At 39.1% G+C, this 21,818-nt stretch overlaps 1 protein-coding gene across 5 annotated transcripts in view; it reads left to right on the top strand.

The window, feature by feature from the left end:
* The window catches only part of LOC116505485 (microtubule-associated serine/threonine-protein kinase 4-like), a 106,158-nt gene extending 84,394 nt beyond the window's left edge, over nt 1-21,764 (top strand). For all 5 annotated transcript variants that reach the window (XM_032212732.1, XM_032212731.1, XM_032212730.1 and 2 more), the window contains 8 exons: nt 329-453; nt 548-780; nt 2,403-2,603; nt 4,501-4,730; nt 8,592-8,714; nt 14,615-14,751; nt 15,534-15,715; nt 16,359-21,764. In XM_032212732.1, the coding sequence (XP_032068623.1) occupies nt 329-453; nt 548-780; nt 2,403-2,603; nt 4,501-4,730; nt 8,592-8,714; nt 14,615-14,751; nt 15,534-15,715; nt 16,359-20,122 (4,995 nt within the window). In that variant the 3' untranslated portion in view covers nt 20,123-21,764. The remainder of the gene's footprint in view (nt 1-328; nt 454-547; nt 781-2,402; nt 2,604-4,500; nt 4,731-8,591; nt 8,715-14,614; nt 14,752-15,533; nt 15,716-16,358) is intronic.
* The last annotated feature ends 54 nt before the right edge of the window (nt 21,765-21,818 follow it).

Genomic DNA, 21,818 nt, shown 5'->3' with positions numbered 1-21,818 from the left:
AGTTGGTACACAGGAATGCAAGAAACAGAGGAAAGATGAAGGAGCAGGAGCTTTGCACTACTCACCTGTTCTGAGTTTCTTCTTTGCCAAAACCAGAAACAACCAAAATAATCTGGATTTCACTTTGACTGTATGTACTGTGAGCTACTTAGAATGATGCAGACAAACCCCGCGATGTATTTCTTCCTTGTATGAAAGTAAACTTAGATTGTACACACTTTCATTTGAAGTATTTGAAGAATATGACATACTTTTCTGAAGTTGTGTTTGATACAAGTAATGATTAACTTTTCATTATTTTGTCCTCATACCCAACCCCCGCACACAGGTTTTTAGTAATATAGATCGAGTCACTATTCAGACTGAAGAAAAGGAGAATATAGTAGAAGGAACAACAAATGTGACACTAACATCTTCAGAATCTTCATGCTGGAGCTCAGAATATTCTGATATGTAAGTAATATTAATAATATTCGATTACTGTGTTACATTTGAGAACTTATGTATATTTAGTGTGTGTTGACATGTGATATCATTTTAAATACAGGCAACAGATATCTACATCAGTTTCTTCAGATACTGAAAGTGTTAAGCAGCGCCACAGTTCAGGGTTACTTCCAAAATTAGCTATATCAGCTGAAGGAGATTCAGAGGAATTACTGTGTTCTGTTGGATCTCATAAACTTCAAGAAAAGACTGTGTTTATAAGTGAAGAAACTGTTCAAGATGAAGTAGAGGTAACAACTCCAGCAAGCACAATTAGTAATTCCACACTCTCAGGTATGATGCATAATTGATGCATAATATATAGAAATGCCTTTTCTTAGGTCTACCTATTGAGCGGGCTATAAGAACAAGTTATCTTGAATTTTTCAACTGCTCAGGGGTTTGAAATGGGTCACTCAGATGAGCACATTGGATTGTTTTCTTTATATCACAACATATAGGGAACGAACACAACTTTCTTTTACCTCTTGCCCCTCTTGGTTTAGTTATAAGAAGGTACTTACGTCAACTTTTTAAAAGAATATTTGTAACAGTAGTAAAATCTATTAAAATAACAAAGAACTAACATTTTCTATATTCTGCTGTTCATTGTACTCCTCACCCTTTCCTTAACATCTACTTTTAATGAAGAAGAAAAAAAATCTAATGTGATTCATAGTGACAAGGTCATGGTCTCATCCTGAGAGATATAAAGATTTATAACTCTTGTAAGCATCAATTGACCAAGATACAATCCTTTGATACTAATAGGAAAAAAAATGTAGCCCATGGTTGAACTGTGGGGTTCTTGGTGCTTTCTGAGCTTGATTGTTTGTAGTCGTATCATTACTTGTCTGAAGGCTGAAGCCCTGATCTAGCACTGAAGATGTTACTTAGACTGGTAATAAAATGTCTACAGCAAACAGCCAAGGTCTGAGAGCATGAAGGATTCCTCAATCTTTTGATTCGATATGTACATATTGTTTAATAAGTACAGAATTCAAGCCAGCTATGTATCTACTTGTTATGTTAGGTAATCCTTATTTGTCTAGTTTGCTGAGTAAAATATCATGGAGGGTACTAGCATAAATGCTTTGCTGTAATCACGATATATCTATACAGTAGCATTCCTATAATCTGTTAATAAAGTTATCTAATAAAAAGCGTATATGAAGTCCAAGGGACATGTTTGACTACACTCAGCTTAGTTTAATTTAAAGTCAGAAGCTCCAGCATTAGATGATCACTTTTCTCCAATGTTTTGACTACTGAAGCTTTCTCACCAGTTTTCTATATTGATACAATATTCTATAATACTCTGCCTAAAATGGTATGTTATAATCATATAGAAATAATCAGCTTTGGTCTGATAATCTTCTGAAAGCTCCTCATTCATAGGAGCTCTAACTTTTTCTCTTTTGGTTTTATCCTATAAATATTAATGGAGATTCTCAATCAATCAAGTCATGGATGTGCTGATGGTGCTTTTTCCAAAAGGCAACCAAAGTTTCTTATTTTTTTCCCTCTGAGAATGTTTCACTTCAGAACTGAAGAAGCTTTTTGGATAAGAGAAATATTTTCAAAGAAAAAAAAGTCAAATTGTCTTAGAAAAAGCACTTTTGGTATGTTTTATGTTGTATTTCAAAAATTGTAGCTGACAGCAAGCTAACCCAACAACTTTAAGCAGGGTTGTGAAAATTACACCAATTATTAAAGTAAGAAAAACATGGAAAGGAAGGACAAAGAAACTGATATTAATGCTTGGTCCTTATCCCAAAATGATGATTAATAACTGTGCAGGTGCTTGTTCTAGAATTTTATTGCATGAGATTGTACCAGAAAAATAAATCCTTATGTTACTGCTTGACGTCCTCCCAAATCTTGATTTAATGTGTTGATTCTTTTACTTTGTGCAGCCGGTAGCTTTTCAGAGCACATGGATCAGATAAACGGAAGAAATGAAAGTGTGGACAGCACAGATAATTTCTCAAAGCCATCTACTGAACAAGCATCTCATATGGCTCGTCAGCGATTAGAAACTACAGAAAAAAAGAAAATACCTGGAAAGGTTACAAAGTCTCTCTCGGCCAGTGCTCTGTCCCTTATGATTCCAGGAGGTAGATACTGTTTACAATGATGAAATTGATCCTTTTTTTCCACTTTAAGCATTGCATCTTCAATCAAATCTTTCTTGTGTTAAAATGAGTCATGCTTTTTAAAGGTTTTGCATGGTGTGTACACTGAATCTTTACTAATAATTATTTCCTATACATCATATTAAAAGGGGCACAGTGGCTCAGTGGCTTAGACACTGAGCTTGTCGATCAGAAAGGTCGGCAGTTCGAATCCCTTGTGTCACATAACCAAGTGAGCTCCAGTTACTTATCCTAGCTTCTGCCAACCTAGCAGTTCGAAAGCACATAAAAATGCAAGTAGAAAAATAGGAACCACCTTTGGAGGGAAGGTAACAGCATTCCGTGTGCCTTTGACATTTAATCAAGCTGGCCACATGACCACGTAGACATGTTCGGAAAACGCTGATTCTTTGGCTTTGAAATGGAGATGAGGACCGCCCCCCCCTCCCCCGAGTCAAGAATAACTAGCACATATGTGCAAGGGGAACTTTTACCTTTACCTTACTGTGCATCATATTGTTCTGTTCTTCTAAAAAAAAAGTTGCATTATCTGGTGAATATTTGCTATTAGCAAAAGGAATTTTGATTTAAACAATGGATTGGATCAGATCCAGAAGAGAGAGGCGGGTAGATGGTGGCTTGCAGTGCTAAGGATTGGCCCATTCGAAGCCACCTTGCTTTTTATCTTCTGGATTTGTTATCCAGATCAGCTCATCGGCTGCCTTTCCCAAAGTAGATACACACTTGAACCAGATAAATGGAAGAAATGAAAGTAGGGATAGCCCAGATAATTTCTGAAAGCAATCAAGTGAACACATGCAACACGAGAGGAAAGCAAAAAAGAAAACATGCTGATCACATTACACTGTAATGTAATGTGAAAGAAATACAGAAGTGTATTTCTATGGACTGCACTAGTCCTATATGACTTGGCTGGGAGGGAGCTAGAATGAAATTATCCATCCCATATTTTCCCTACTTTGTTTTAACCATAAAATAATCTTCTGCAAAACATGGGTCTATTATATAGTTTGTAAGAGTAGGAACATATTCTTCCCAGTGGTAGGATTCATTTTTTTTTACTACCGGTTCTGTGGGCAAGGCTTGGTGGGCATGGCATGGTGGGCGTGGCATGGCTTGGTGGGCCTAGCAGAGGAAGGATACTGTAAAGTCTCCATTCACACCCCATTCCAGGGAAAGGTTACTGCAAAATCCACATTTCCACCCGATCAGCTGGGACTTGGGAGGCAGAGAATAGATGGGGGCGGGGCAGGTGTGAAATTTGGCAGATTCTGACAGGTTCTGGAGAACTGGTAGTAGAAATTTTGAGTAGCTCAGAGAACCAGCAAATACCATCTCTAGCTGGCCCCAGAGTGGGGTGGCAATGGAGATTTTGCAATATCCTTCCCCTGGAGTGGGGTGGAATGGAGACTTTGTAGTATCCTTCCCCTGGAGTGGGGTGGGAATGGATATTTGGCAGTCTCCTTCCCCTGCCACACCTACCAAGCCACACCCACAGAACCAGTAGTAAAAAAATTGAATTTCACCACTGGGGTGGGGCCAGTCAGAGGTGGTTTTTACCAGTTCTCTGAACTACTCAAAATTTCCTCTACCAGTTCTCCAGAACTGGTCAGAACCTGTTGAATACCAACTCTGATTCTACCTTAAGTTTTTAAACAAAAAGATATTAACCATAAACATTGTATAAAATACATAAACCTGCTGGTTGGTAATTTTCCTCACCAAATAAAAGAAGTATTTTAGAATGTTTTGAATAATGCAGATACTTCTTAAACATGGCTGTGAATATGATAACATACTGTATTAACATATATATGAAACTGAATATACTCCTAAACAGACGACCATTTTTTTCCAGATATATTTGGGGTGTCGCCTTTGGGCAGCCCAATGTCTCCCCATTCCATATCTTCAGATCCTTCATCTTCCAGAGATTCTTCTCCAAGCCGTGACTCATCAACCGCTCCTGCAAGTCCCCACCAGCCTGTCATAATTCATACTTCAGGCAAAAAGTATGGATTCACTATCCGAGCAATCCGAGTATATGTGGGTGATAGCGACATCTACACAGTCCATCACATTATTTGGGTAAAATTTATAATCTCTTGTATCTGATTAATTTGTTTGCAGGTTATGCTTAAATGAGACACATAATTCAGTGTAGTTTAATAAATGGAAAAGTATTATAACTTAGTATAATATGTAATCCAGCTGTGCTCAATCATTTTGGTTTCAGATCTTCTTTATGATTGAGGACCCCAAATATCTGTCAATAGTACTATATTAGAAATTGAAACTGAGAAACTTTAAAATATTCATAGACTCCCTGGAAACTCCAGAATTCTCCAAACCACACTTTGAGAGCCACTGATTTAGTCTGAATTGGAAATATAACTAAAGTGGCTGTAAGACACAGTAGCCCTAACCATTTAAAATAGAATATTTGAACTTAAAAATGTAAATGGCATTAAAATTAGTATTTGTTCTAGAAGAACAATGTCTTCCAATTTCTTGCTATAGCAGTATTTGCCGTATTTTTCAGAGTATAAGACACACCTTTTCCCCCCAAAAAGAGGGTGAAAATCTGGGTGCGTCTTAAAGTCCAAAGGTAGGCCTACCCACCTGCTGCTTCCCCCCCCCATCCACTAGTAGCTTGGAGAAGCATGGAGATTGGGACTTGGTTGGTGAAGTGGGCGCTGCGCAGGAGATTTAAGGCAAGGCAGCTAGGAGCTCTGCCAGTCCCTTTACCAGATGACCCAGGCAGAGGGCAGTCAGCTTTTGCTCCTGGTCCTGGCCCAGGAGGAAAAAGATGAGTCTGCAGAGAAGGAGGAGGAAGGTGTGCCGGTCTGTGATGTGCAATGGGGAACCAGGGAGGAAAATATTTTCAGGTGGCAGCACTGGCTGTATGCCCCATTTTTGGATTCGGGGAGGGGATCGCAGCGCTGCCACCCAAAAACGCTTTCCTCCCCGATTTTGGTGGAGGCCAAAAAAGTGGCTCACTATCTGAAAGGGCTAACTGCCATTCCAGGCGATGAGTATTGCCAAAAACGAGCATCACTTTTTCGTTCTCCGCATGCCCAAACCACTGCCCCCGCATTTTTATGAGGACAAGCAGCTCCACTAATTGCATTGGGGGATCGGGCCAATGGGTGGCAGTGGCTGGAAAGGAGAGACGTTTCGCTTTCGGGGCTCCCACTTGGCTCGGCTCCTGGGAGGGTTTAGGCAGTGGCGGCGGCAGCGGCAGCTCCTCACATTGTCACGGAGTGAAGTCATTGTCGTCATTGTCTCCCCTGAGCTGCCCGCAGAGGCTTTAGTTTAAGGTGATGCTGCTTTACGCTGTCGTCCTGCGGCTGCAATAGGTGCCTCAGCCTCATCAGGCAGCTCATGAGAGACAATGGCCACAATGACTTCACTCCCCAGAAATGTGAGGAACTGCTGCCACCACCACCTAAGCCCTCCCGGGAGCTGAGCTGAGCAGGAGCGCCAAAAGTGAAACGTCTCTCCTTTCCAACCACCACCGCCTGGTGGCCCGATCCCCCAATGCAATTCGTGGAGCTGCTTGCTCTCATGAAAATGTGGGGACGGCGGTTTTGGTGTGCAGAGACCGAAAAAGCGATGCTCCATTTTGGCAATACCTGTCTCCTGGAACGGCATTTTTCAGGCAGTTAGCCACTTTTTTGGCCTCCATCCCAATCGGGGAGGAAAATGTTTTCAGGTGGCAGCACTGTGATTCCCTCCCCGAATCCAAAAACAGGGAGTACAGCCACCGCTGCCATCTGAAAATGTTTTCCTCCCTGGTTCCCTGTTGCACATCACAGCACCTCACACCTTCCTCTGCCTTCTCTGCAGACTCATCTCTTTCCTCCTGGGCCAGGAGCAAAAGCTAACTGTCTTCCACCTGAGTCATCTGGAAAGAGTTAGGCAGAGCTGCTAGCCACCTTGCCTTACACCTCCTGTGCAGCATCCACTTCACCAACCGAGTCCTGACCTCCACGCTTCCGTGGGCTGCTTGCGGAATCAGGCTCCGACTGAGGCAGCAAAAGCACAGGGGGCTTGCTGGGAAGCCTAGCACCATCTTTACTAGGACGACTGAAATGCTGCATCTCTATTGGGCCTTGCTGTGAGAAAGTAAGGCTTTCAATGCCTACGGCTATAGATAGGGAGGTTGTGGTGTCTCGAGAGCAGAGCCTTCGGTGCCAAGTCCGTCTTGTGCTCCCATGAAAAATCATCCCCCACCCCACTCACTCCAGTTAAATGCACATAGGGTGACAGGGTTTGTTTTAAATAGATAAAAAGATTTGTGCTGCTCGTTATCAAAATCTGAGTGGAAGTGAGGACGCCGCTGATCCTGATGCTGGTAGGGTTAGGGTTAGGAGACAGAATTCTTTTTTTCTTGTGTCCCCCCCCCCCCTCAAAAATAAGGTGTGTCTTATACTCAGAAAAATGCGGTACTTAACAAAAGAAGTTGAATCATTCTGAATCCAATACTAATGCTGGGAGGGGATCTGAAGTCCAGCACCTTGGGCTGCTGCCTGACTCCCCCTTTTCTGATCAATTCAGCTATGATTTTCTTTCCCTCTTCCTCTCAACTACCCACTTTTTCTTCACATATTGGTTCAATTAATTCCATTTTTCATTCATATTTTCTATACGAGCAAACCACCTTATCATTCTTCCTTAACACAGGTAATCCCCATTTAGCAATTGTCTCATTTAGCAATTGTTTTAACAGTGATGAAAAAGGTCATTTTTTGAATGATCCTTTCATTTATAACCTTCACAGATTGTAAGCTCATAAGGACAGTTCCAGTTTCACTTAACTACTTCACTTAATGACAAAGTTGCCAATCCCAATTGTGATCACTAAATGGGGACTATCTGTAATGACCGCTCATTTTTGTATTCAGTCCACATTAATTCCTCACCTATCTTTTCATAACCAGATCTTTTCTTGTTTTATTCCACACATTTTTTAAAACCCCTGTGCATTCACATTTTACATTTCTTCTAAATTTCACTTGTATATAACAAAGCAGGCAGAAGCATCCAGTTATGCAAAGCCATTGTTCTTTCCCTTTGCAAACACTCCTAATAAAACACCATACACTCCTGAATCAGAATGTGTGTGTCATAAAATTTCTTCATCCATTTTTCCATCGTTAGTAACTATTCTATCAAGGAACACAAATTCATCTATATGCTATAGATTTTCATCACTTATATATAATTTGCAGTTATTCATTCCATTTTCCATACCAAACATAATTTCCTGGGTCTTTGATACATTAATTTTTAGATGCATACTCTTGCATCATGCAGTATATCTAACATTTGCTGCAAATCTTTCAGGTTCTCAGCCAACAACATGGCATCATCTCCATCAAAAGGTACTCATGCATATCTCTCCAATCAACATTCCTCTAATTTCTGCACAAACATTCCTTTATCTGTAAATACATTAAATAACCAAGCTTTAATGAGATATCCTTGTCTTGAAAAATACAACTGTAAATTTAAATGAAAAAACAACTCCCCACCACCAATAGGAATTTGCATATACTTGTAAAATGACTTTGTCTACTTTTCAACATTCAATTGTGCTGTCACCAATCCAGACTGGTTAGTGTTTCCCTTGGTTTTCCCAAAATTTTCTCTCATGATAGATCAGAATGTGATGATATTGAACATAGAAATTTTAAAATGAAAACTCTGCACATAACAGGCAGAAAATTTAACATTAATAATTAATCTTTAAGGTTTAGTGATATAAAGAGCAGAACTGTTTATATTATGAAGATGATGGAATAAGTTTTTGTGATTGACTCTGTACCATTGGCATGTGGAAGAGCAACAAAGTAATCCATTTTTTTCTTGATAAATCCAAAAGCTACTGCATTATACTTCTAGGGCAAAAATATTTAAGCTTATGCATTTTCTTTTACTTTCTAGAACATTGAAGAGGGAAGTCCAGCCTATCATGCTGGGTTGAAGGCTGGTGATCTCATTACGCATATTAATGGAGAGCCAGTGCATGGCCTTGTTCACACTGAAGTCATAGAACTGTTATTAAAGGTACAGTAATCTGACAAAAACCTGTCCCTCGTGTTGTATGTTTTATCATTCATTCTTTTGTTCCCAATCAGTGAATTTACTATAGGTTACTCATTTTGTTATTTAAGCATATATAGAGTGTGTATGTATGTATGTGTGTATACACGCACGGACGCAAACACACGCAAACACACTATATCATTCTGAGGGTAGGATAAGAAGCAATGGGTAGAAAGTAATCGAGAAGCAACTTAGAACTAAGGAGAAATTTCCTGACAGTTAGAACAATTAATCAGTGGAACGACTTGCCTCCAGAAGTTGTGAATGCCCCAACACTGGAAGTCTTTAAGAAGATGTTGGATAACCATTCGTCTGAAATGGTATAGGGTTTCCTGTCTAGGCAGGGGGTTGGACTAGAAGAAGTCCAAGGTCTCTTCCAACTCTGTTATTCTGTTCTATTATTCAGCATGCACTAACCAATTAAAACAGTAATAATATAGACTGGTCCATCAATTCAGTGGACAACTTATTTCCACTAGGATATGTACACCTTTCTGTGAAGTAGGACTTTATAGCTGACAATTAATGCATTGAAGATAATTTTTAATTAATCTAGGTTAACATATTCTTATATTTTATTTCAAATAATTTATTAAGTTGGAGTATTAATTAACATTGACTATGAATTTACAAAACTTCAGCAAATTATAAAGGGGTTTGGAATGTGATAGTAGATACAAATTAAAGGTGGGTGGTTTTTTTTTTAGTGTTTTCTCAATTAGCATCAAAGTCTGTCTGTCAAATAAGTCCTGACAAAGTAGACAAGCTTTAGATCCTAATTTAAAACAGAGTCATCTGATAGGAGCCAGGTGGTTTGCCTTCTTTGTCACAAAAGACTCCTCTGGAATAATAACCCTGCACACGGCCTCCCCACACTCCCAAATATGAATTGCCATGACTCTGCCATCCTTTAAAAAAGCTCTGGAGTCCAGTAGGGAGAATTTTCTTTATGAGCTAGCTGTATTAGTCCTAGATTATTTCTTACTTTTCATTTCAGTTCTTTTGCAGCTGTTTTTCACTTGTACACAATCCGGAGATATTAAAAGTGATGTGCCTAGCTTTATATATAAGTAAATAATGCAGAAATTATTGGCTGGTACAGAATAAATGGAGCAGAGAAAAAATACTTTGAACATAAGATATTCTAAGAAAGTACCAGATGATATACCTTTCCAAAAAAACCTCTCCTCCCCCCCCCTCATTCTGGATGGTAGATATAATAACAAGACAAAGCTTGGTAAGGTTTTGTAGTATATTATCTCAATCTCTTTTCCCATTAACTGTGGTAAGAAGCCAGAGGGGTCATTTACAATAGTGTCTCTCTCCATTTAGATTTCCATTCTTTTCTTTTTTATTTTTTTGCATAAAGTTTTTTTAAATTTTTTAAATATACTGTATTTTTCAGAGTATAAGATGCACCAGAGTATAAGACACACCAAGATTATGAAGGAAGCCTTTAGGAAGCTTATAGAGTGCTGCCGAGGGGGGGAGGGGTTAGCAAAAAACAGCCTTTTTTGGTTCATTTCTGCCCTTCCCAGCCTCCAGGAGTACTCTGGAAGCCTCCTAAAGGCTATGTATGACCATTTTGGTGAAGGGGACAGGGTTTCGGGAGCAAAAAATGCTATATTCAGTGTATAAGACACACCTAGATTTTCAGCCTCTTTCTTGAGGGAAAAAAGTGTGTTTTATACTCCGAAAAATACAGTACATCAACATTATTACAAGGACAGTGTGTCATCTCAGTGTCATTCAGTTTGATAGAAAAGTAATATTGATACAAATGAGAATTACTACATTAATCAAATGTATATGGTTCTAATGTTATTATACATATTTATGTCAGCACATAATCCTTCATTCTTCTGTTATTCAATATTTGCTACGCCCTTCTAATAGTAATAGCATTGTTCTTGAACATACCTGATAACATCCTTTTTCAAAATCTGATCTTAACCTCTACCTTTCACTTTAAATTTATTATGCAAAAATAAGTATAACAATATTCCCCCTATTCCTAATTTCTTAATCTACTCTAATCAGCCAGTCTTGTTTTAACAAAAAAAAGGATGCTTTCTATCTATCGTCTCTCACCCTCTTAGAAGTTTTGCTTTTCTCTTTTTAACTTGCTTCCCATGCTCCTCCCTTGGGTCTTTATCTACATCTTTCGTATTTAACCCAGCCATTATTTCCAACTCCACTATTTTTTCTGCCAATCCACCCCGAAGTTTGCCAAATCCTCTATCTTTCCCGCCCAAAAAGGCAAGAAAAGTCTTGAGTTTCCAAGTTACGATCCAAGTCAAGACGTGTCAATCCAAAGTGAGGGAGGAATCACATCAACCAGAAAACACACAGTTAGGAAACAAACATGTTGTCCCCAGCATCGCCTCCATCTGTCTGCGGTGCCAAATATCCAGCTTCCAGTACAGCCCATCAAGAAGGGCGAGGCTTTCTCCTCATGAATAGTCTGGCTGACCTTCTCTGCTCCTGCCTTTTCTCTGTCCTACCTCTTCTCGGATAAGTACAGAAGGCATTTCCTCTTCCTCCTCACTGACTGGCTGCAGCTTCATACTTTCCCGGACCCTCAGTCAAATCCTTCACAGACAGCTGCTCAGAGCCATCATTCAACTCTGCTCCTGACATGCCAGGAACTGGCAGGTCAGGAGCATAGAGAGTTATCTGGGGAAGCATCCAGGGGGAGTCAACACAGGACCCTCGCTAGTTTCTTGGGCTATAAAGTGAACGGGAAGGGAGAAACAATACTTTCACACTTGCAGGATTCTGTTACTGTTAACATACGTTAAAGCAGTATTAACTCATCTCGCCATGCTTTCTGTCTGGTCTCTCTCACAAGACTGATACCTATTCTGCTTTTGGAGAGGATGAAAACTGAGATGACCACACAGAGGGAATTATCAAATAAATCTTGTTATCAAAGCTTCATTTCAACCAACAAAAGGGAATAGCGAACACCTTCCAGTCAACAATTAAATGACATGCTGACTCGGGATGTGTCTCAAACAAGATTAAATTTCATATGACTCAGTATTCCTGTTCATATGACACACATTATGATCCAGTTAGTTAAGCAAGTCAGCTGAATATGGCTGTTGTGTTTCTGTGTGTCTCTGCCCCCCCCCCCCCAATTTTGATTCAGTAAGCTTTGGATGGGTCATAGGGGACTAGGACTACAGTCTGCTTCAGAAAAGTCCTGCTTTGATTTCAACTTCATTGGTCCCTTCACTCATTTCAATTCCTTTCAATTTGGTTTTCGTTTAAATTGGGTATGTTTATTTATATTCATCTCTTTAATTATTTAATTAAATTAAATAATTAAAAGCCTTCTTTTATTTGTCCAGAGTGCCAGGTAGTGATTCTGAACCTTATGCATTTGGATAATCAAGTGGAAAATGGTTAATAAAATCACTTACATGTCATAAAAACAGAGGCCTTAGATGTTCCTCTCAGACCTGGAGGAGGCATCCAGGGAGGTAACCTGCCAGGATGGGTGGAGATGCACTCCCAAATTAATGAAGAGAAAAATGGCAGAAATATAATGATATAAAATAAAGCAGTCCTTGCAATTAGCTATCCTCTGAACTGTGTAATTATACTTCATCCTCTTTCCATTTTTTCTGCTAACACCTGATTAATAGTAATGATATACTAAAGGAAGCCTCCAGCAGCTGGTCTTTTCAAGTGAACTCAGGTCTCCTTCAAATTGCTGTCAAGCATGCACTAGGCATACTGTTGCTTTAATACTTTAGAGAGACTGAAATTATAAAGCAAAAACCATTTTTATTTTTTAAAAAAGATAATTAGCTTTATCTGAAAAAACTGTCTTCCACAATTCTATCACCATGTATAATTTGTCAGCTTCAATCCGGCAACTGATGGAACAAAATGGGCCTTCAGAGTATATCATTAAGACCATGTTTTTTCTCACAAGGATTAGATACCATTTTTAATTATTTTTCTCACAATATGTGATATCTTGTTATTACTGTATATCCCGTATTACCAAAAGTGTGTGAATTCAAATCATTTGAGTAGAGTTAAAAAAAATAGTTTTCTTGTTTGTAAATTGAAATGAAAGGCACAATGAAAGAGTTTTAGGAAATGCATTTTTATGAAGTCATTTAGAAAATATTTTGCTGTAAAAAACATCAGAATTTTTTTTTACCATGATTTAATTTATAGAAGGATTAAAGTGTATGACATTATAAGTACATAGATAACTGCACAATTCTGCTAATGCACTACAGGCTATATACATAAGTTTATACAGAATGTGTGGTGTGTGATATTAATTTATTGCCCTGCATAAACTATCTATATATTCTGGCATTAACCGTTTGTTGACAGGATTATATTGCTTATTTCAGTCTTTCTTAACCTGGATGAGGTTGTAATAAACTTTCAGAATTTTTAGTAATACCATTTGGCCTATAGAATTCTCGTGGTTGTGATGTTACTTTTGGGGAATACCCAGATTAATACTACCTAATTTGCTATTCCTTTCACTCAATTTATCCAAAACTGGCTTAATGTTTATATATCCCAAGACTCTGGGGGGTGTATACTGCCCTGAGACCAAAAACACAGTTTGTTGCAGGCAACTAACTCTTAAAGATCTGCAGAATATGCTTTAAAAAAAAAAAAACAACTAGAGGATATTTACAATCTATAACCAGATTACAAACAAATATTTAGGCATACTTAGGGGGCTTAGATGTATCTATTTAAAATGGCAATTATTTATTTTATTTTTGCTTTGAGTAGCAGATTCAATGCTAAATAACAATTTGCATCTGAAAACCATGTTAGTTTGAAAAAAAAATGGTAATACAAGTAGTCTTTGGAGTATGATGGCAATTGCGACCAGGATTACTATCATTAAGTGATGCCGTTGTAAATTTACAACACCACATGACCATATTGTTAGCAACAACAATTCCAATCCTGGTTGGCATCATAATCCAAGATGCACAGGTTGTTAAACAGGAAAGCATGGAAGTTCCAGGTAAGGTATTTGGGGGTGCCAAGGGGAGGGGTAATGGCCCTGGGAGTAGTGGTACAGGCCACGTGCAAATTCAGAAAGTCTGGGGCATGAGAATATGGTGGACCACATGTACAGGTAGACACGAGATAAACATGCAATGGGGTGTGAGCCAAGAAGCGCTGGGTGATGGACAGGATGGAGGGGCTGGGGGAACTTACCAGAATGTCTTGCAACCTTCCCTCATTGGCTTCCCCATTGACTGTGCGGTAGGAAATTGGCAGGGAAGGCCATAAATACCAATCACGTTATAACTATTGTAAGTGCAAGCTGGTTGCCAAACACCTAATCATTGACATGTGGCTACGGGGGCATTCTAAATTAACATCACTTGTAAGATGAAGCATAAAGAATGCTAAAAACAAGAAAAATACTGCTCATAGTAAAAATCTTATTTATAATGGCTTTGCTTAACAAAAACTAAGATTTGGCTATGAGAGTGACACAGAAAATCCTATGTCTACATAGGATAGAAAAACTAGAAAACAGAATTTCTCAAACTTTTTCAGGCTATAGATATTAAAGAAAAATCCAGGAATATCTGGTCAAGACACAAAAGAGTAGTGATGATAAAAATCAGCCAAGTTCAAATGAACATCCCCCCTCCGCACTTTAGTATCTCAGTAGTATATCAACTTCTAAGCTTTGTTATGGAACGCACCAACGATATACCAATGGAACAATATACTCTTTTTCCCCCCTTCTGATTCATATATGATACCCATATTCTGATTATTTTGTCCCTTTTTTAATAAAGACTTTATAGTGGTACCATATTGTCTGATCCTGTTTTCTTATTTGACAGAGTGGCAATAAAGTGTCAATTACTACTACCCCATTTGAAAATACCTCAATAAAAACAGGACCAGCTAGAAAGAATAGCTATAGAGGTCGAATGGTTAGACGGAGTAAGAAAACAAAAAAGAAGGAGTGCTTGGAAAGGTGAGTTGTGATTCCTTAATAAAATTTGTAACATTTTTGTAATATGTATTTCTTTATGTTAGAATCAAGATTTCCAATTTTTCTTGATATTACTAGCATTAAATATTACCTTAAAGGCTGTTGATTAATTACTCTACAAGATTACTTTACAAAATCTCTTAAAATACCCAAATACCCTTTTTTTTTAGAATAATTTAAGATTGTGCTTTTTATAATGATTAACCTGCTAGAAAGCTGCTGGGGTTGCGGTATTTACATGTAAATAATAAGAGGGGCAGTGGGATCTCTCTCTCTCTCTCTCTCTCTCTCTCTCTCTCTCTCTCTCTCCCTCTCCCTCCCTCCCTCCCTCCCTCCCTCCCTCCCTCTCTCTCTCTATAGCATAACTTTCTTTCAAGAGTTTTTCAGAATTAAGATTTTGGTTAGTTAGGATTTCTTTAAAAAGTGTTTAGTATATGGCTTTTAAGTGCTATTATTATTGCTATTTGTAAATTGAACAGAGTCACTCAGGTGAAATGGGCAATGGATGGATGGATGGATGGATAGATGGATGGATGGATAGATAGAGCATTATCCCAAACTTCCAGAATAGAATTGGAAATTATCTCTCATAGTTTGTAGATTTTAACATATACCTCTGATTTACAGCGTAAGTACCTAAACATCTAGCTGCAATGTCAAGTAAAACTTTGGCAAGTTTTTAACTACTAAAGGAATGTTGTTATAACTTTTGGAGTATTGCTTTTACTAGGATTTTACTGAAAAAAAAATTGTTTTCATATTAGGAGGAGATCTCTCTTCAAAAAGCTGGCTAAGCAACCATCACCTCTTCTTCATACAAGTCGGAGTTTCTCCTGTCTGAATCGATCATTATCATCAGGAGAGAGCTTACCTGGTTCTCCAACTCATAGCTTATCTCCCCGATCACCAACACTAAGCCTTCGTTCCACCCCTGATTTCCCCTCAGGTAAGGAATTGGTGATTAAAGATTGTCAATGAAAAAAAATTAAAAGTTCCTCAGAGACTAATCCCAGAGTTAGTGTGAAGGAGAGTTGATTTTCATGAAATTTCTTGTGTGGCTGTATGAGTGTCAAACATAAAATTTCTAAGGCTAGAGAAATATGATCTCTGATAATATTTAGTCTGTATCAGACTTGACAATAGTTTTTTTCATGATCTGTAGATTCTATGAAAGGGGCGCTGTGGCTCAGTGGCTAAGACGCTGAGCTTGTCGATCAGAAAGGTCGGCAGTTTGAGCCGTGTAACAGAGTGAGCTCCCGTATTTGTCCCAGCTTCTGCCAACCTAGCAGTTCGAAAGCATGTAAAAATGCAAGTAGAAAAATAGGGACCACCTTAATGAGAAGGTAACCGCGTTCTGTGTGCCTTCGGCATTTAGTCATGCCAGCCACATGACCATCTTCAGACAGTGCTGGCTCTTCGGCTTTAAAACGGAGATGAGCACCACCCCCTAGAGTCAGGAACGACTAGCATATATGTGCAAGCGGAACCTTTACCTTACCTAGATTCTATGGAAATAATGTGTCTTATAATAGTTTCTAAATACTGAAATGAAGAACTTACAGTTTTATGTATTATTTTTCCCCCCCTAGGAACAAATTCTTCCCAAAGTAGTTCTCCAAGTTCAAGTGCACCCAATTCTCCAGCTGGCTCAGGACATATTAGACCCAGCACACTCCATGGTTTAGGACCCAAGCTTGGAGGATCAAGATACAGATCTGGAAGGCGCAAATCAGCTGGCAATATTCCCCTCTCACCATTGGCTAGGACTCCATCTCCAACACCTCAGCCAACCTCTCCTCAGCGATCTCCATCACCCTTACTGGGTCATTCAATAGGCAGTGCAAAAATAGCCCAGGCTTTCCCCAATAAAATGCATTCGCCTCCCACTATTGTAAGACATATTGTCAGACCTAAGAGTGCAGAGCCACCAAGATCCCCACTGCTCAAAAGGGTTCAGTCAGAAGAAAAACTTGCTCCTTCTTATGGCACTGATAAGAAACACTTATGCTCGCGCAAACACAGCTTGGAAGTAACTCAGGAAGAGGTTAATAGAGAAGCATCCCAGCGTGATATAACCCTTCAGAGTCTGGAGGAGAATGCATTGGAATCGCCTTCGGTCACACGAGTGAGGCCTGCTGAGCAAGGCTGTTTAAAACGCCCCCTTTGCAGGAAACTGGGCAGGCAAGAATCTGTTGATGAACTAGATAGAGAGAAATTAAAGTTCAAGATAGTTGTGAAAAAACAAGATCTGGCAGAAAAACAGGAATATTTGCAGAAAACAAGTTCATGTTCAAAACATGAACTTTTCAGTGAATCAGAAAACCTTATTATCTCATGCCTGGAAGACAAGGATAGCAAAAAAGTGTTTCACAAAGCATTGGAAAGATCAAATCACTCTGAAGTTAAAATTACAGCTTTGGAGACACAGTCAACAGGTGGCATACTGAAAGACACCCTTCAGAAGAATGCAAACTTGAAGTCCAAAGAATACAGTGCTTCAGACGCATGTATCTCATGTCATAGCCCTGCACTTAATGAACTTAGTCATTTGTCTTATGATTTCAAAAGACTTTCCCCTCCGTGCACATTGCTAGATGTTCTGCCCCCCTCACCTGAGAAGTTGGCAAATGGAAAAGAAGGGAATGTAGATAAAAGTGCATCAACAAAAGAATTTGTCAAATTTGAAAAATTAGATAGTAAGCTTGCAAATATAGATTATTTTCGAAAGAAAATATCTTCCGAAGAAAGTGATGACAATTCCAGTCCAGTGCTAAAGCCCAAATTGGCAGCAAGCATACTTGAATGCCAACAGCTTAATTCAGCTAAGCCTATAAATATTACGCAGAATTCCAATTCGCCTGCTGAAAGTCCATCATTTCTCAGCAGTGCTCACGCTGCTCAGATTAGTTCTGTTCCTTTTGTTCCCCTCAAAACCTTGAACAGCAGAGCAGAACCTGGCATGGAGAAATCCACCTTGATCTCCACAGAATCATTGGCCTGGAAGAGTTCTTCAGATTACAAGCTAGAAGGAAGGTCTGTTTCTTGCTTGAAACCAATTGAAGGTACATTAGATATTGCTTTACTTTCAGGGCCACAGACTTCAAAGGCAGAAGTGTCTTCATGTGCATTCCAAGATGACCAGAGTATTAAAAGCGATCAACTCCCCCAGTGTGACAATAGCCTAAAAGCTGAGCCCTTTACTCAGAAGGTGCTACCAACTATCCAGCAATCCAGACCCTGTAAAGCTGATCTTTTGGAGCTGCAGAGCTCAAAGCCTAACAAAAATACCCAGCATTCAACTTCAGCATCTGTGATGATTGAACAGCAGTCAAAAAAATCACACTCTAGTCTCAGTGTTAACAATGACTCATCTGTAAGGGAGACCTGTCAAAAAGAAGAGACACTCCAGGTTGGTACAAACAATATGAAATCTAATGGCTTCCAAAATCAGAATCCTGCTATGATAACTTGCAGAGCTACTCAAGGACAAGGAAACACTGAAAAGGGCAAACGAAAAGAGAAGAAGCATGTTAAAGAAGTTTTGGAGAGCCACATGAAAACCGAACAGACTGATGATGACAGGACTGCAGATCCCTCAGTGAAGAGCCTCGTTCCAAATTTGGTTTCGAATCAAGACTCTAAGCACAGTCAAAGGTATACTTTGGATTCAACTGCTCATTTACAAGCATGTGGCACAGCAAAAGTACAGGCATCAAATTCCAAGGCGAAGCCCAAAGATGTCAAAGATATGCTTAAACAGGCTGCAAAGGAAGATGAAAACATCACTGGAGAATTTTCAGGAAATGAATTTGGCATGCCTAAGCCGAAAACGAATGCTTTGCTTTCCCCAAAGTGTTTCAATTCAGTTAAAATAGAAAAAACAATGGTTGCTGCAACTGTGCAAAAGGATAAGCTTCGAGACCTGGGATCAAAAGAGCAGAGGCAATCTAAAAACACACAGCCTCCGACTGCTGATAAGGAGCCTAATTTTGCTTTTAAGCCGCAAAGTAGCAATTCTGATGTTCCTGCTGTAAAAGAACCATTCAACAGATCCTCTGCAGCAGATGTTCCTGTGTGTTATAGCAATCAAGAAACTCTCCGGCCTGCTATGGAGAATAGCACTGTGAAATCAAAGCAGGTTCTTGATGCTTGTTCCTCTAAATTAAAACATTCTGAAAAATTTGCACATAAACCATTAGCTACACAGGTAAAAGAAAAAGAGAACGGTGCACTGGGAATGGCTGGTTCTCGAAAGGAGGGGAAAAACATATTTAAGATCACTTTGGATTCTTTCTCACATTCTTCAAGCTCTCAGAGAAAGCTAAATAATGCACAGATTCAGACAGAACAGAATGTGGTGGTAGCGTGTAGATCAGAACCACCGGTCCAACTCAATAGAACCGCTGCTGAAAATCAGCTTAAATCTTTTAGTAAAAGCCAGGGGACGGAGAATACCAAGCTTTTTCAAAAGGAAGAGATAGCAAGCTTAGGAGATCCAGTTGATCAAAAGCCATTCCATCTACGGAACAAGCCAAAGGTGTCCACTGCGAAAGAGTGTCCCTTGCTGAGCAAAAAGGGAGATAAGGATTCAAGTAACCCAACAGTCTCTCCAGAAAAACAACCTGAAGGAAGGAAATGTACTGATGCACTTTATTTTCAAAGTGACAGCAGGAAATTGGATTCCAGCTTTTCTGTTCCTGCTTGCGATGCCAGAGGAAAAGTTGTGGAAAAGTCAGCCACAGGTAACAAAAACTTTCAGGACTGTAAAGGAAAAGGACACATAAATCCAAAGCAACTGGCAGAAGGGAGTAAATCAAACCCAACAAAACATTCCTCCTTGACCACGTTGCAGAATTCGTGTCGCACAGTGGGAAACACTGCAAAGCAGCTGGACAGCCCATTCAGCTGCCCAGAACCTAGACAGAAAGCCCCTGTTTTGCCTTCCTCAAAGGCTAAAGTGCTCTCAGCAGCGCCGCCCCTCGAAGCGAGCTGCAAGGAAGTCAAAAAGCAAAGCAGCTTTTCTTCCTCCGCAGATGGCAGAACAGAAACTGTGTCACTATTGAACTTTCACTGTACTTCGCCCCCTAAAGAAGAGCAAATCCTTACTTCCGATTTGGGGGGTAAGCCCAGAGGTCAGGAGAGGTCTCACTCTGCTAGCACTGTGGACATAAAAGGAAGAGACCCCAGTCTGCCTCAATCCTCTGCTACAAGAAAACAGAATGTAGGTAAAGATTTGCCAAAGTCAGGGACTACAAATGACTCTCTCAATGCACTTTCGTTGGACAAAGATTCTTCCCGGCAGAAACGAGGGAAAGACCCCTCAAGACACAGCCCTCACAAAAAGAGCTCTTAGTAGTTGCTTGCAAATAGGACATCTCGAATGAAAGTCTAGTTGTCTGTCTCCCCCTCCCCTCAAAAATCAGCACTGTGTAGTATTTTCTTTCAGAAACAAAAGTGTGCCACTTCAGCGGGGTCTGTAAAGAAAGACTCGTGTTTTATTCCCCTTTCATAAATGTCTTCCCAAATGTTACCGGTTAAACTGTTAGCATATGGTATTTGTATAGAAGTTGAGAGACTTGAGGTAAAGTGGGCTTGGGGTTGCAGCTGGTCATGGCAAGTTCATGTAAATACTTAATGTGTTTGTTTTGATTTACAGTATCCAACTGCTGCTGATTGTATTGTTTACTCTTTTTTAGAGTTGCTGCTTTGCCACCAATTTGCCATAATCAAAGAAGAAATAGAATTGCTAAAGCTTAGGCCTAAACCGAACCCACAGTTGCATTTCCTCTAATGGGAGGATGAAAGTAGATCTTTTTTTTTTCCTGTTCAGATTTGTACACCGACCATAAAAATTTAAGAATATTGAGATCTACTGATTTCTAATGAGTTTTGCTGCCTGGTTTTAAGCACTACAGATTCATACTTTTGTGCATGAGCTAGACTTACTCATTTAAACCAGTGCTGCTTGAACTTAGCAATTCCCAGGGAGTTGAAGTCCACGCATCATAAAGTTCCCAAGTTTAAAAAACATTGGCTTAAATGAACAAGCTGCAATTCTTTAATGCGCAGTGATTGTATTTATTTAGTGTTGGTGTTAGGAAACAGAAAAAACTTCCATTGTCTTCTCACATAATACTTCCTTGCTGGAGGACAGTTTTGGAATAACAGGAAATGTTCCTTTTTCTTCATGGCATGCTAAGTATACTTCTTTATTCAGGTTGTATTAACTATGGTTTGGCCTTTCTAATATGATACTTATGTAGAAGCAAATGTGGTCTTAGAACTACATTTCATCTTTGCGATCATGACAGGTAAATTTGGTCATTTAGTGGTTCAGTTTTCTTTGCTGTTTTATGACAAAAGTGGTGAAGGGGTGCATTTTCCATCATTTTATCTAGATAATATATTCAGTACCTGATAACATATAAATACTTAGCTGGGGCCTTACATTGTAAATTAAACTTGCTGTTTATTTGCAAGTGATGCTAGGATTCACATTCTGGTTGAAGTATATTAAGTATCTGTAAACATTTCATAGCATGATATTTATTTGTATAGAAAAGAAGTTAATTTTTTAAAATAAGAAAAAAAAACATTTTTAGATTAAAAGGAGAGAACATGTTGGAGCTTTTTGGGACTAGAATGTGAGCTTAGTTTTCCTAAGCCTTGCTTTAATTTCATGATTCATGAAATAAGTTTAAATGGATGACTTTTGAAGGAAACTTGATTTGGTTGGAAACAGATAGAAAACATCAAAGGTTATGATAGACAAGAATGTTAAAATGAGAAGAAAATTCATTAATTTTTCTTCCTTTTTATACAAACTTATAGAAGTCCATTTAAACTTGAGTGTCCTCCAGGGCATTTTTCCTGTTTCCTAACTACAACCAACCAAGCATAACCTAATTATGAACTGACTGTTTATAAGATCGTTACAAGTGTTCTAAATGCCTTTCCCTGGGGAAGAAATAAACCAGGTGGGATTTGTTCATATTTATAAGCCTCAGAAAATGATAGCAGCAGCCAGTTTCTAAATGTCCATTTGAGTG

Source organism: Thamnophis elegans, chromosome 3, assembly GCF_009769535.1.
Source record: "Thamnophis elegans isolate rThaEle1 chromosome 3, rThaEle1.pri, whole genome shotgun sequence".
NCBI classification, from domain to species: Eukaryota; Metazoa; Chordata; class Lepidosauria; order Squamata; family Colubridae; genus Thamnophis; species Thamnophis elegans.
Note: the sequence above shows the minus strand (reverse complement) of the source record. Positions and strands in the feature narration are given on the sequence as shown.